At 40.9% G+C, this 13,120-nt stretch overlaps 1 protein-coding gene across 4 annotated transcripts in view; it reads right to left on the bottom strand.

The window, feature by feature from the left end:
- Positions 1–13,120, bottom strand: part of LOC128696611 (RNA-binding protein 5) — a 39,028-nt gene that overhangs the window by 11,418 nt on the left and 14,490 nt on the right. For 3 of the 4 annotated variants that reach the window (XM_053787931.2, XM_053787950.2, XM_053787935.1), the window contains exons 10-13: positions 10,778–11,001; positions 9,402–9,456; positions 7,262–7,440; positions 6,463–6,781 (exon numbers count right to left, since the gene is read on the bottom strand). In XM_053787931.2, the coding sequence (XP_053643906.1) occupies positions 6,463–6,781; positions 7,262–7,440; positions 9,402–9,456; positions 10,778–11,001 (777 nt within the window). The remainder of the gene's footprint in view (positions 1–6,462; positions 6,782–7,261; positions 7,441–9,401; positions 9,457–10,777; positions 11,002–13,120) is intronic. The other variant, XM_053787942.2, reaches the window with a different exon arrangement.

The following is a 13,120-nucleotide window of genomic DNA, read 5'->3' as shown; positions in this document are numbered from 1 at the left end:
AGGTTTCTTGTACTCAGCTGATAGATAAAATGGAGTTCTAAAGAAATAGCTATGAGTTTGGTCAACTGGAACAATGGAATTGGCTGAAAATAGGGCTCAAAGTCGGCGAAATCGCCGATACGCATATGTCGCCGAGACCGCTAACTTCGCGGGAGCATAATTCCACGAGTTTTCGACCAAATTTCGAACTTTTGGTGTCATTACCATCGGGAAAAGATTCTCTATCATTTCATAAGAAAAAATATTTTTTTTTTTTTTCAAAAATTGAGCGACATAGAATGACAGTTTCAGAGAGGGGCCTGAAACAGTCAAAGGGTTAAGAAGGTCCAGCCGGCTGTGACAAGTTGCCTTCAGAGAGGTAATGTGAGGTTTCCAGGATAACCTACGATCAAAGAGGAGGCCCAGAAACTTGACTATCACGTTCAGGGATATGGGAGCCATAGAGGTACAAAGGATGATCGGAGATGACAGAGCGTCTAGTGAAAGTAATTTGGTGGGTTTTAGTGCTGGAAAATTTAAACCCACGTGTGGTGGCCCAATTGGAAACACGGTCGACTGCATGCTGGAGAGAAACTGTAATGAGTTGACAGTCAGCGCCTGCACAGGCAATAGCGAAGTCATCAACATAAGAGTGATGACCAAATATTTGATGGAAGACTAGAGGCCAAATCATTAATAGCAAGGAGAAAAAGTGTTGTGCTCAGAACACATCCCTGGGGGAAACCTTCAGCTTGGGTAAAGTCCTGGGAGAGCACATTATTAACCCGAACACGGAAATGCCTGTCAGTTAAAAAGTTCTTAAGGAAGGATGGTAGATTGCCTCGAAGGCCTAAGGAGTGGGCTTGGGCTAAAATATTATACCTCCAAGTTGTGTCATATGCCTTCTCAAGGTCAAAAAATATGGCAATAACTAAGTGGTTATTCGCAAAGGCATTACGAACATACGTATCCAAGCGTAGTAAGGGGTCTATGGTAGAACGTCCCTTACGAAAGCCATATTGACGAGTGGAGAGACTGTTGTGTGTCTCTAAATACCACACTAAACATCTATTTACTAGGCGTTCCATCACTTTGCAAACTGCACTGGTAAGAGCAATGGGACGATAGTGGGAGGTTTCATGTCCCGTAGTGCCTGGTTTGCGGAAAGGGAGAACAATGGCGGATTTCCACAGCTGTGGAAGAACTCCTTGTGACCAAATAAGATTGTAAAGGCGTAATAGGACTGCAAGGGCTGACTGATGTAAATGTTGTAGCATACGAATATGAATGTCGTCCGGCCCAGCTGCCGATCATCGGCAAGCTGAGAGTGTTGCCTCCAGTTCTTGAAGTGTAAAAGGCACATTATACTGTTCTTCTCTGAGAGAAGAAAAGTCCAAGGGTGCTAACTCTCTGGCAGACTTAGAGGAAAGAAATGAGGGGCATAGATGGAGTCCCTGAGAAATATGGACCAGATGATTGCCAATTTCATTGGCAACATCTAGTGGGTTTGCTATTTCAACACCGGCAACCCGCAGAACAGGAGCCGGGTCAGGAGAATATTTACCACTCAGTTTTCGTACTTTTTTCCAGACTGCACTCATAGAGGAAGCAGAGGTGATGGTGGAGACAATCTCGCCAGCAAGTGCGTTTAGCATCACGGATGACACGGCGAGCGATCGCACGCTTCTGCTTAAAATCAAGAAGTCTCTCTGTGGTTCTATTGTACCGGTACCTGCCCCATGCAGCGCGTTTCAAACGTACTGCACGAGCACAAGCAGGAGACCACCAAGGCACGCATTTCTGAGAATGCCTGCCCGAAGTTTGGGGTATAGAATGAGAAGCTGCGGTTAAAACGGAGGACGAGAAGAGGTGTAAAAGCTCATCGATGGAGGACGAAGAAGGAACCTCTCTAAAAACAGTTAGGTGTGAGTAAAGGTTCCAATTTGCCTGATCAAATTGCCAGCATGGGATGCGAAGAGGTGGTGAATATGAAGGGGAAGTAAGAATGATTGGGAAATGATTGCTGTCATGTAAGTCCGGGAGAACAGACCAAGTGAAGTCTAATGCGGTGGAGGAAGAGCAGACTGAGAGATCGATGCAAGAGAGAGTGTGAGTCCGAGGATCAAAATGGGTGTGAGTACCTGTATTTAAAACATGGAGAGGGTGGGTGGCAAGAAAAGCCTCTAACTGAATGCTACGGGAATCACAGTGAGACCCCCCCCCCCCAGAGGAAATGGTGGGCATTAAAATCACCAAGTAACAGAATCGGCGGCGGTAATGACGAAACAAGAAAGGCAATATCCGGAATAGATAATGCCCGAGAAGGAGAGAGATATAAAGAACAGAGCATATACCACCTATGCAAGTGGATACGGGCTGCTGTGTAATGCAGCGAAGTACGAACAAATAGCTGATGGTACGGAATATCAGTGCGTAGAAGGGCACTTTCATTAAAGGTCCCATCAGGAAAAGGATCTGAAGAATACAATAAATAATAGCTTGAGATGGGAGAGATAACACCAGGGTGTAATTTTGGTTACTGTAAGCAAACACCAACAGGGGAAAACTGGGAGAGTAACATCTGAAGCTCACCCCAATTACCCCTGAGGCCGCGTATATTCCACTGTAAACAGGCCATGATTGGCAATGATAAAGATACCTGAAATCCGCAGGCAAGGGTTCCTACGGACTAGAGGGGTTAGAAAAGTCCACATGCGGAGGCAGTGGAAAACGTTCAAGCAGTGAAGGAACGGTGCGCTGTGAAGAAAGGAGCTGCGCAGATGGAGCAGAGGAGAGAGAAGGAGCGGAGGGTGGATCAGTGTCCATTGATGGTTTGGTCTCTGCAATATATTCAGAGATTGCTTCAAGTGTTTCGGAATTCAGAGACGTCGTATGGGAGACAATATTGGAAATGGTAGGGGGAGGATGAGAAAAGATTGGAACTGTATTGGACTCTACAAAGGTAGGGGAAGGGGGCGAAAGGGTGGAGGGAACTGGAGAAGCGTGGAAGGGGACAGAAGAGGCAGAAACCTGGGAGGTGGCAGAAGAGGAAGAAACTTGGGAGGGAACAGGGGAGGAAGGTACAGTACGAGGAGGAGGGTGAACCTCTACACTTGTAACAGAGCCAGTGAGAGGGGGAGAACCAGGTACAGAGACAGGGAAGGTAAAATGAAGAGGTGGAAGATGGGTAGGAGGTGTTAACGGACCTTTTTTTGACTTTTGAGAAGTAGTGGGACGATTGGGAGGAGGTGTCATACAAGATTTCGTCGCTACTGAGGCTTGCGAGAGAGAACACGAAGAAGCGAGATCAGACTGAGGCGTTGAAGTAGGGACGTCTGAGCCGAGGACAGCAAAAGAATTAGATACAGGAGTGACTATGGGAGAGGTAACCACAGAGGTGGGTGCAGAAGATGGGATACCAGAAGTGGGGGGACGTTTTGAAACACGGGAATAAGAAACACGAGGTAGTCTCCCTTGAAGGCAGAGATGAGAAACTGCCATGGCATAAGGGAGACCTTCTGCCTCTTTGAGGTAACGGATTTCCCACTCGTTTAAGTGACTTGACAACGGCGAGAGTACGAAGGGTGAGCCTCATGACAATTAAGGCAAGAGGGAGGTCGATTGCAAGACGTATTAGAATGGTCATCGGCACCACAGACTGGGCATTCGGCGATAGACCTGCAATATTTCGCTGGATGGCCAAATCGCCAGCAATTTCTACACTGTTGCGGTGTAGGGATCACCTTTCGAACTTGTAACCGATGTCCTGCTACATAAACTGAGGATGGGAGTTCACGGCTGTCAAAAGTTAAACGAGCCACACTGCTAGGGTATCGTCTCCACCCGCGGGCAGGAAGAACATAAGTGTCTACCTTGAGGATTGGGAGATCTTGGAGTTCCAGCTGTTCAAGAATGTCAGTGCCACGTGTCTGGAAATTTTGTTGAACTATGGTATGGGGCAGAATGACAGTACCACTACAAGAATTGAGGGAATGATGTTTTTCAATAGTGACAGGAACAGTATCGATATGGGAAAGACGAGAAAGCTCATGAGCCTGGGTAGCATTCTGTACGGTGATGATGCGCGTACCGCTCTTAAGAGCATGAAAAGAAATATCTTTACCAACATGGCGTAGGAGTGCCTTGCCAATACTATGGTCAGAAAGATAGGCAGTAGAGGAAGTCGGTCGTAAAGTGAAGAATTTAGTCCATTGTGCAGTCTGAAACTGAGTGTGGAAAGGTAGTGAAGGACGTGTCGATCTTTTCTGAGAAGAACGAGAAGGTGGAGGAGTATCATCAGCAGGTAATTGTCGTTGGCGTTTAGGCGTGGGACCAGAGTTGGTCCGACGTGGAACGGGTCGGCGATTCGAAAATTGCCGCACTGTAGAGGGAGAGGCCGGAAGCATAGTCAGAGGAGAGCGAAGGTCAGATAAATCAAAGGAGTCAGTCGAGGCCTCAGTACCTGAAGCGGGTGAGGAAACAGCACCGGCAAGAGGTACAGAGGCATGAGGAGTGTCCGAAGAGTGGTCCAAAGACGAGGCGGGATCAGAACGGGGTGCGGTATCAAGAAGGGGCCCGGGGGTAGCAGGTTCATGGACTAGGGCTGCCATGGTTAGGTTACTTCTTTGTTTTTGTTTTTAAGAAAAAAAAGAAAGAAAAGAAAATAAAAATAAAAAAAAGAATAAAAAAGAGGGGGACCAGGGATGGATAGTTCCTAGGAGGAACAAAAGGGCCAGAAATCTCCCTCCGCGCCAAGAGGACCTCAGCACTGCAAGTAGCGCAGATGCATCATGGAACCCGTGCCATACCCTACCCATCTTGCCAGTAAACCGGCAATCCGGGATAGCAACCTCACATCTGCCGAGCTACCTCGGTGGACAAAAGAGGGCGGCCGGAAATCCACCACAAAGCATACGTCCTTCGGCCACCACCCCCGGACTCCGAAAGGTGGCTTCCAGAGATACACCCGTCGCCCGAGAGACACCCAAAGCCACCCTCCGGGATACTGGAGAGGGATCGGGACATCCCCAGGCAATCCAGATTCCACGGTAAACTACGCCACCGCCAAGAACCTCAACGGAATGGGATGGACCTCGGTACCCTCCCCCCTACCTAGGAACTAGCGTGCCTGTGGGAAAAAAAAAGGCCAAAAAAGGAAGGGGTGGGGAGGAGGAGGAGGAAAGGAAAAAGGGGAGGATGGGGAGGATGGGATAGGGAACGGGGGATTGGGGGGTAATTAGGTTCGGTCTGAGAAAGGAGACCGACAGGTCTAATTCCTCAGACCAAGAGCCTCTTCACCACGCCAAGGAGCCCCCCTTGAAGAGGACTGAGACAAGAATGCTTGTCTTTTTGGTAACAATGAGATACTCTAACCGACTAAAGGTAACTCAAGAGGAAGATGTGATTTTTCTCTCACACTTAACCATCTCGAGGCTTCAAAAGTGATAATGTCAATAAATGAGCTTTAATAAAAGCTCCTTAAAAATTATTTATACAAAATATAAAATTGAAATAAATTGTAACTTGCTTTCTTTTTTAGTGTTTAGGGAGACTGCAGTAAATGATGACATTGTACAGCACTCATTCCAAATATTAAAATTCTATTACAAATACATACATCACTATCCACAGTGTGTTCTACCATTTATGGGAAGTTCATTTTAAATGAAGAAAAATGACCACTTTTCTCTCTAGCCTTATAAAATCCATTACTGTACCTTACTCTTAACATGTATTTTTTTTATATTTGTGATTAAACACTTGTTTATAAACTTAATGATTTAGTATAATCAGAAAAACAAATGGTTAGTAAAAACTGTATTTCAATTCACACATTTCCTTCATAGCTCCCTCCACATATACATTAATAAGCCTAAGAGACATTACATAACCTAACCTCATTCTATGAAGAAATTTCTTTGCTCTTTAACAGTCTGCTACATTTACAGAAAATAAGCAATCTGCAAATATTTTTCTAAAACTTGACTCCTGACCTATTATGCACTTTCCATTAGCTTCTAAATTTGTATGCCAGATATACTAAAATAATCTAACCACCTACTTTTGCTCCTTCCATATACTCAGGACACTAATTTGTACTATTTTTTTTCTTTTACAAGACTACTTTTTAAATTTCTTTCTAGTAACTGGGAGACATTCATTCATTTCATGAAAAGTAACAATCACTAAGGGATTCAGGGGAAACCAGTTTGTGAGATTTAGAATCCTGGAGTAGAAAGCACACTGCATGCACTCTGGAGGGGTGGAGATGTTGCAGTTCAGAGGCTCACTTGAACTGTGATGTTTGTACACCCCTGGCAAGACAGCTATTGAACATTTCCTTTTTGTGTTACCCTACCTTGGTAGGAAATCACCAATATAGTAAAAAAAAAAATTATAACATTTAGGTTTTACAGCTTTGAAGCAATTCCATTTATCAATAAAACACAGCTTTAACTAAGTACGTATTAAGAGTATTCCTACATGCTGTAAACCTACGGTATGTGGGGTAGTCTCCCGTTTGAATTTTAACACCATCACAGTTTGTCGAACTCGTTGAAGCCTGAGTGTACGTCTGATCAGTAGCTGTTGTTGTAGAAGTGGTTGCTGTAGTGTATGTGCTTTGTGAAGCAGCAGCTGCGGCGGCGGCTGCTGCTGCTGCTGCAGCGGCAGCATTTGTTGAAGCAGTTGCTGCAGACTTCTGATGCATTGCTTGCAGAGCAGATTGAGCAACAGCTGCTGCAGCATTAACAGAATCTGACTGGTTTGAACTGCCCTGCTGCTGTTGATTTTGTTGATATGCCTGTCACAAAATTGGGCAACTTAAAATTTACCTTACTACTCAATGAATTTTTTTTTTTTTAAACATTAAGAGGTTAATCACTTCAGAGAAACATAGACGGTTACGTAAAATACTGGAAAACCAAAACTTAAGGGGGGATATAATTAAAAAAGAACTTGGATAAAGGAGAATTGGAGAAGCTTGGGAGTAGTATTACAAAAAAAAAAAAAAAAAAAAAAAAGCCATTTTTCATGTTTGCTAAACTTGAATAAATTTTAACTTTTATTTGAAAATCATTACAATGGTGGTTGTATTGCAGTAATTAAATAAAAGAATTAACAATATTTTTTCTATATATCTTCTGCCCTTAAAACTTAATTATTTTGGAAGGTCGTGGAAAGTATTTCATGAAACAGCATTACAGTAGAATTTAAAGTTACAAAGTTTTTGGAGAGGAAGAGTAAGGGAACAAGAGGTTATTAAAATCTTGCCCTTGCTAACCTGCGCCTGCTGCTGGTAGTACATGGTGTAATACTGCACATAAGATGCATGTTCCTCAGGAGTCTGAGCATATAAAGAAGCACTGTACTCAGCCAACTGTTTAATGTCTGCTCCTGCAGTGTATTCTGCAGGTTGATGGTACTGTTGCTGCTGCTGTTGTTGACTTGACCAGTTGTTACCTTTGTAGATTTATTAGAAAGCATTAGAATACCACATTCAGTAATTCCATTCACAATCGTCATGCTACATTTAAAATACTGAAGTTCAATTCATCAGCTTCACAAAATATATACAATACTGAATGTTTCATACTTTCACAAATACAGTAAACCTTTGATTTAGTGGCCCTTGATTTAATAGGCTTCAGAAATATGGAAAAAAAAGTTGTAATACTTGTAATGATGTTTATTAAATAAATGCAGGGAGTTCTCATCCCCTATGAAGGAATACAAATTTGTAAAAATAGCATATGGTTCAACCACTTTGAAGCCTGTACCATAGTACTACACGTTTGAGCTCAGGGTCTGTGCCACAGAACTACACAATGAGCTCAGCTTACTCAGATAAGCAGCAAGTGGTAAATTTGGGCCTAGATATGAGAGAATGAGTCTATACGGCGAGTGTGCGCCATATAAAAAATCCTCCCCCATACAGTGCATGGGGGAAAAAAAAAAAACTGACAATTTTATTTAAAATATCAAATTTGTGGTGTATTTTTTGGATGGTTTTTATGGATGTATTCTGGGTTTCTTGGTATCATTTTACAGAATGGACAATATATTACAGAAACATAGATGATTTTTATTGGTTTCAGGACTGAAAGTAGTTTGAAATTGAACTCAAAATAGTGGAAACGTTAGATTTTTGTTGATATTCAAGAGGACAAATTATGTCACTCATCTAATACAAGTCTTATCTGGTGTCTAACACGCGTTCACGAATGTGCTGACACTATTTATACAATTACAATAATACAGTAGTCTGCAGACCGGTAAATCTTCTATATTTTGTGAATAAAAATTCAAAATGGAAATTACATGTATTTACAGGAAAGGCCTGAGGACATAACTAACGAACAGAGGAAAAGTTTTAGTGCAAAGAATGTCTGCATTGTTTATTCTGGACCCCATTTTTAAATTGGCAATTTTTTTTACGTGTGAAACTGGCCAAATTACCAATTTCAGATTACTTATTAGGTAGTCGAGATAGGTAAATGAACGGTTTCTTGTACTCAATCGATAGAATGGGAAGAATACCAGTGAAACAGCTATAAGTTTGGGCAATGAACAATGGAATTGGCCTAAAAGTGGGCGAAATCACCAATGCGTAAATATAGCCAAGACTGCTAACTTTGCAAGAGCATAATTCCGTAAGTTTTCCTTCAAATTTCGTACTTTTGGGTTCACTACCTTTGGAAAAAGGTAGTCTATCATTCCATAAGAAAAAAAAAAATTTTAATTCTTAGACCCTGACAGCAATTCTCAGATTAGGGGTCTGGATCCTGAAAGAGTTAAGAGCCAGAATGCATAGGAGCTCAAGGCAAACAGATATTTATGTGACCCTGCAAATAAAAATGATATTTTGTAAGAATAGTTTCACCAGCAATGTAGTGAAGGGGTTTCTCTTGCAGTGAATTTTGAAAGATGAGGGCAATTATTTTCACAAGCTCTTCAATAACAAAAAAAAAATCTATTTGCAGGTGGCTCAACAAAACAAAAAAACCCATGCTTATTATGAAGTAAAACCCACTCAAAAGAAATCCAGATACATTTAACACCAAGAACGATTTGTGAATTTATTCATTTAGTTAAACATAATTTATCTGGTGAATAAATGTGTACATAATGCAGAGGTGATATTACTTGGTAGAGATCACCCCTTGCATTCAAACTGGAGCATTTTCCCTTCACTTTGTGCAATTTTGCTAATATTCATGTCCCATTTGTATCAGTATTAGGGGTATGTAATAAGCTCAGTCTACAAGACACTGAATATGTTTATTATACTAAATTAAGTTTATGGCCTTATTGAGCTTGGTAAAGCTGCCACAAGCCTGAAACACACCTACTGCATTAAGCAAGATAGGTATATATAAGAAATTACACATTCATAAAAGTTTCACCAATTATTAATAGCTTACCTGAGCTGCTGTTATTTCCATTATTCTGGTTGAGTTTACAATAGGAAATAGTCACCTGAAATAAAACCATTTTAAAGTATTATTAAATATGTTCTAAACACAGTCTTCTTATTTATCCCTATAACTGTGGTCTTCCACCTCAACCTAACTTGATTTTTTTTATTAGACCACAAGGAATTAATAAATGTATTCTTCAAAGACCTCAAAGTCTATACTGAGCAACTATATTCTTATTAGTGCTAAAACTAAGCTTACATAACCTTATTATTTAATGTATAACAACCTTGTATTTTCAGAGAAAAACATATCCTGTATTTCTTTTCTATACACATTTCAAACTACGTAATATAGCCTCTTCTCACTTAGTGATGTACTCGTTTACCGAAGCCTCGGACTTACGACGGGCTCTCCAACAATTTTTTTTTTTTAACAAGTCGGCCGTCTCCTACCGAAGCAGGGTGACCCAAAAAGAAAAAATCCTCTCCCCCCAAAAATACTTTCATCATTCAACACTTTCACCTCACTCTCACATAATCACCATTTTTGCAGAGGTGCTCAGAATACAACAGTTTAGAAGCATATACGCATAAAGATACACAACATATCCCTCCAAACTGCCAATATCCCAAACCCCTCCTTTAAAGTGCAGGCATTGTACTTCCCATTTCCACTACTCAAGTCCAGCTATATAAATATAACAGGTTTCCCTGAATCCCTTCCCAACAAGTATTTATACCTAAATGTACACAATGCTGATTTCCTCTATTCTGTTTCAATATACATACAGTACACTACTGTATAAACATTTAAAAAATAACAGAAATGTTATAAATGGTGCAAAGGTGACATTAAAATAATATCAAACATAGTTGACACAAACCCACCACCATTATAGAATGTATGTTCCTCACTTAATGATGAATTCATTTAACGACTTGGTCTTAGGAACGGAACGAGTCTAAGTGAGGAGAGGCTGTACAGCATTTTCTCTCCATCCACCCCAGAATTATCCACCTTAATCAACCAATGATCCTCCATTCATTTTAATAACCAAATCATTTTTGCCAATCAGTGGCTTTTTCAATTCGGTACAGAGATTACATATTAGAGTTAAAATAATGCAAAAATTGTGAATGCATTTAGCAAAAAATAAAAATGAAAAAATAATTACTGAAAATAATGCATGAATGTTCGCAATATTCCCATCAGCAGGCAAGCATTTTTAAGAAATTAACTGGTTCCAAAGTGCCCTGTTTTTGAAAGTGCAAACCATCATAGTTGGAGCCCTACTGTATCACTTCCAAATACCCGTTACATTCTAATCGAACATCCTCTCCCATTCCCTAAATAACATTCTATTGACATAATTAACTAACCTGTTTGTTGTCAATGGTTGGAGGGGAATGAGCAAGTTTGTTGTGTAACTGCATTGAGTCTAAGACAGAATTGAGCTCAATGTAGCAAACTCCTCTTGAGGTATTCGTCAAAGGATCTCGTCCAATGCGAACGGAGCGAATGGGCAGATCACTACCAGCATGCTGGATACCTTGCAGGACACTTTCTTCAGTACTTAGAACATCTAGACCTCGCAGAAGAAGAGCTTGGGAGCACAGAAAGTAAATTTATTAAATATTCTCAATATGGTAAGCAATATTTATCATTACCATATACAGTAATTTGTCTCCAGTCTCTCTCCATATAGAAATCACAATCTCCATAATTTCCTTCACCACACCCATCTTCCGTAACAGAACAGTGCCTATGGGAGAATGAGTAAATGTTGGATACTTCTCATGGATTTTTCATAAGTTAAAAAAAGTTCACAAGTATGTTAAGGTGTAAAGGACTATAAACATTACCTTTTTCATGCTATTACTATTCCTGTTACCCTGCCATGCTTCTCCTGTTTGGTAATTAGCTTTCTATGTGCCACCAAATCAAAAACTTTTAGTCTAGGAATAAGTGGTACACCCAACCTTCTCTTTCCAGTGCCGTCTTATTTTTTCTCCCATCTTTCATTCCTGTGACTTGTTAGTATCTCTTATCTCTAAAAGGCTTATGTTCCATGAGGAATATTATACTTTCCAGATATTCAGTATGATCTTTTCTAAAACCTTTTACATTTTTTCGTTAAAAACAATAACCTATTTAGGAATTCCCGACTTAATTTTTCTTAAAAAAAATTTTTTAACAAGTCGGCCGTCTCCCACCAAGGCAGGGTTAGCCAAAAAGAAAGAAAATCCCCCAAACGAAAACACTTTCACCTCACTCACACAATCACTGTTTTTGCAGAAGTGCCCAGAATACAACAGTTTAGAAGCTTTTTTTTTTTTTTTTTTTTTTTCAACAAGTCGGCCGTCTCCCACCGAGGCAGGGTGACCCAAAAAAGAAAGAAAATCCCCAAAAAGAAAATACTTTCATCATCATTCAACACTTTCACCACACTCGCACATTATCACTGTTTTTGCAGAGGTGCTCAGAATACAACAGTCTAGAAGCATACACATATAAAGATACACAACATATCCCTCCAAACTGCCAATATCCCAAACCCCTCCTTTAAAGTGCAGGCATTGTACTTCCCATTTCCAGGACTCAAGTCCGACTATATGAAAATAACCGGTTTCCCTGAATCCCTTCACTAAATATTACCCTGCTCACACTCCAACAGATCGTCAGGTCCCAAGTACCATTCGTCTCCATTCACTCCTATCTAACACGCTCATGCACGCTTGCTGGAAGTCCAAGCCCCTTACCCACAAAACCTCCTTTACCCCCTCTCTCCAACCCTTTCGAGGACGACCCCTACCCCGCCTTCCTTCCCCTATAGATTTATATGCTTTCCATGTCATTCTACTTTGATCCATTCTCTCTAAATGACCAAACCACCTCAACAACCCCTCTTCTGCCCTCTGACTAATACTTTTATTAACTCCACACCTTCTCCTAATTTCCACACTCCGAATTTTCTGCATAATATTTACACCACACATTGCCCTTAAACAGGACATCTCCACTGCCTCCAACCGTCTCCTCGCTGCTGCATTTACCACCCAAGCTTCACACCCATATAAGAGTGTTGGTACTACTATACTTTCATACATTCCCTTCTTTGCCTCCATAGATAACGTTTTTTGACTCCACATATACCTCAACGCAGTTTAGAAGCATATACATATAAATATACACAACATATCCTTCCAAACTGCCAATATCCTGAACCCCCTCCTTTAGACTGCAGGCACTGTACTTCCTATTTTCAGGACTCAAGTCCGGCTATATAAAAATAACTGGTTTCCCTGAATCCCTTCATTAAATACTATTACCCTGCCCACGCTCCAACAGTTCGTTAGGTCCCAAATACCAGTCGTCTCCATTCACTCCTGTCGAACACGCTCACGTTTTCTTGTCTCCACATATACGCACCATTCACCTTTTTTCCCATCAATTCTATGATTAACCTCATCCTTCATAAATCCATCCGCCGACACGTCGACTCCCAAATACCTGAAAACATTCACGTCTTCCATACTCCCCAATTTGATATCCAATTTTAATTTATCTAAATCATTTGATACCCTCATCACCTTACTCTTTTCTATGTTCACTTTCAACTTTCTACCTTTACACACATTTACTATTTACCATTTGTCTGACATTTTCACCCATTATTAATAAATAGTTGAAGACCTATGAGGCTGCCACTGTACTTCAGCTCC

The sequence above is a fragment of the Cherax quadricarinatus genome, chromosome 31 (genome assembly GCF_038502225.1).
Source record: "Cherax quadricarinatus isolate ZL_2023a chromosome 31, ASM3850222v1, whole genome shotgun sequence".
In the NCBI taxonomy this organism is placed as follows: Eukaryota; Metazoa; Arthropoda; class Malacostraca; order Decapoda; family Parastacidae; genus Cherax; species Cherax quadricarinatus.
Note: the sequence above shows the minus strand (reverse complement) of the source record. Positions and strands in the feature narration are given on the sequence as shown.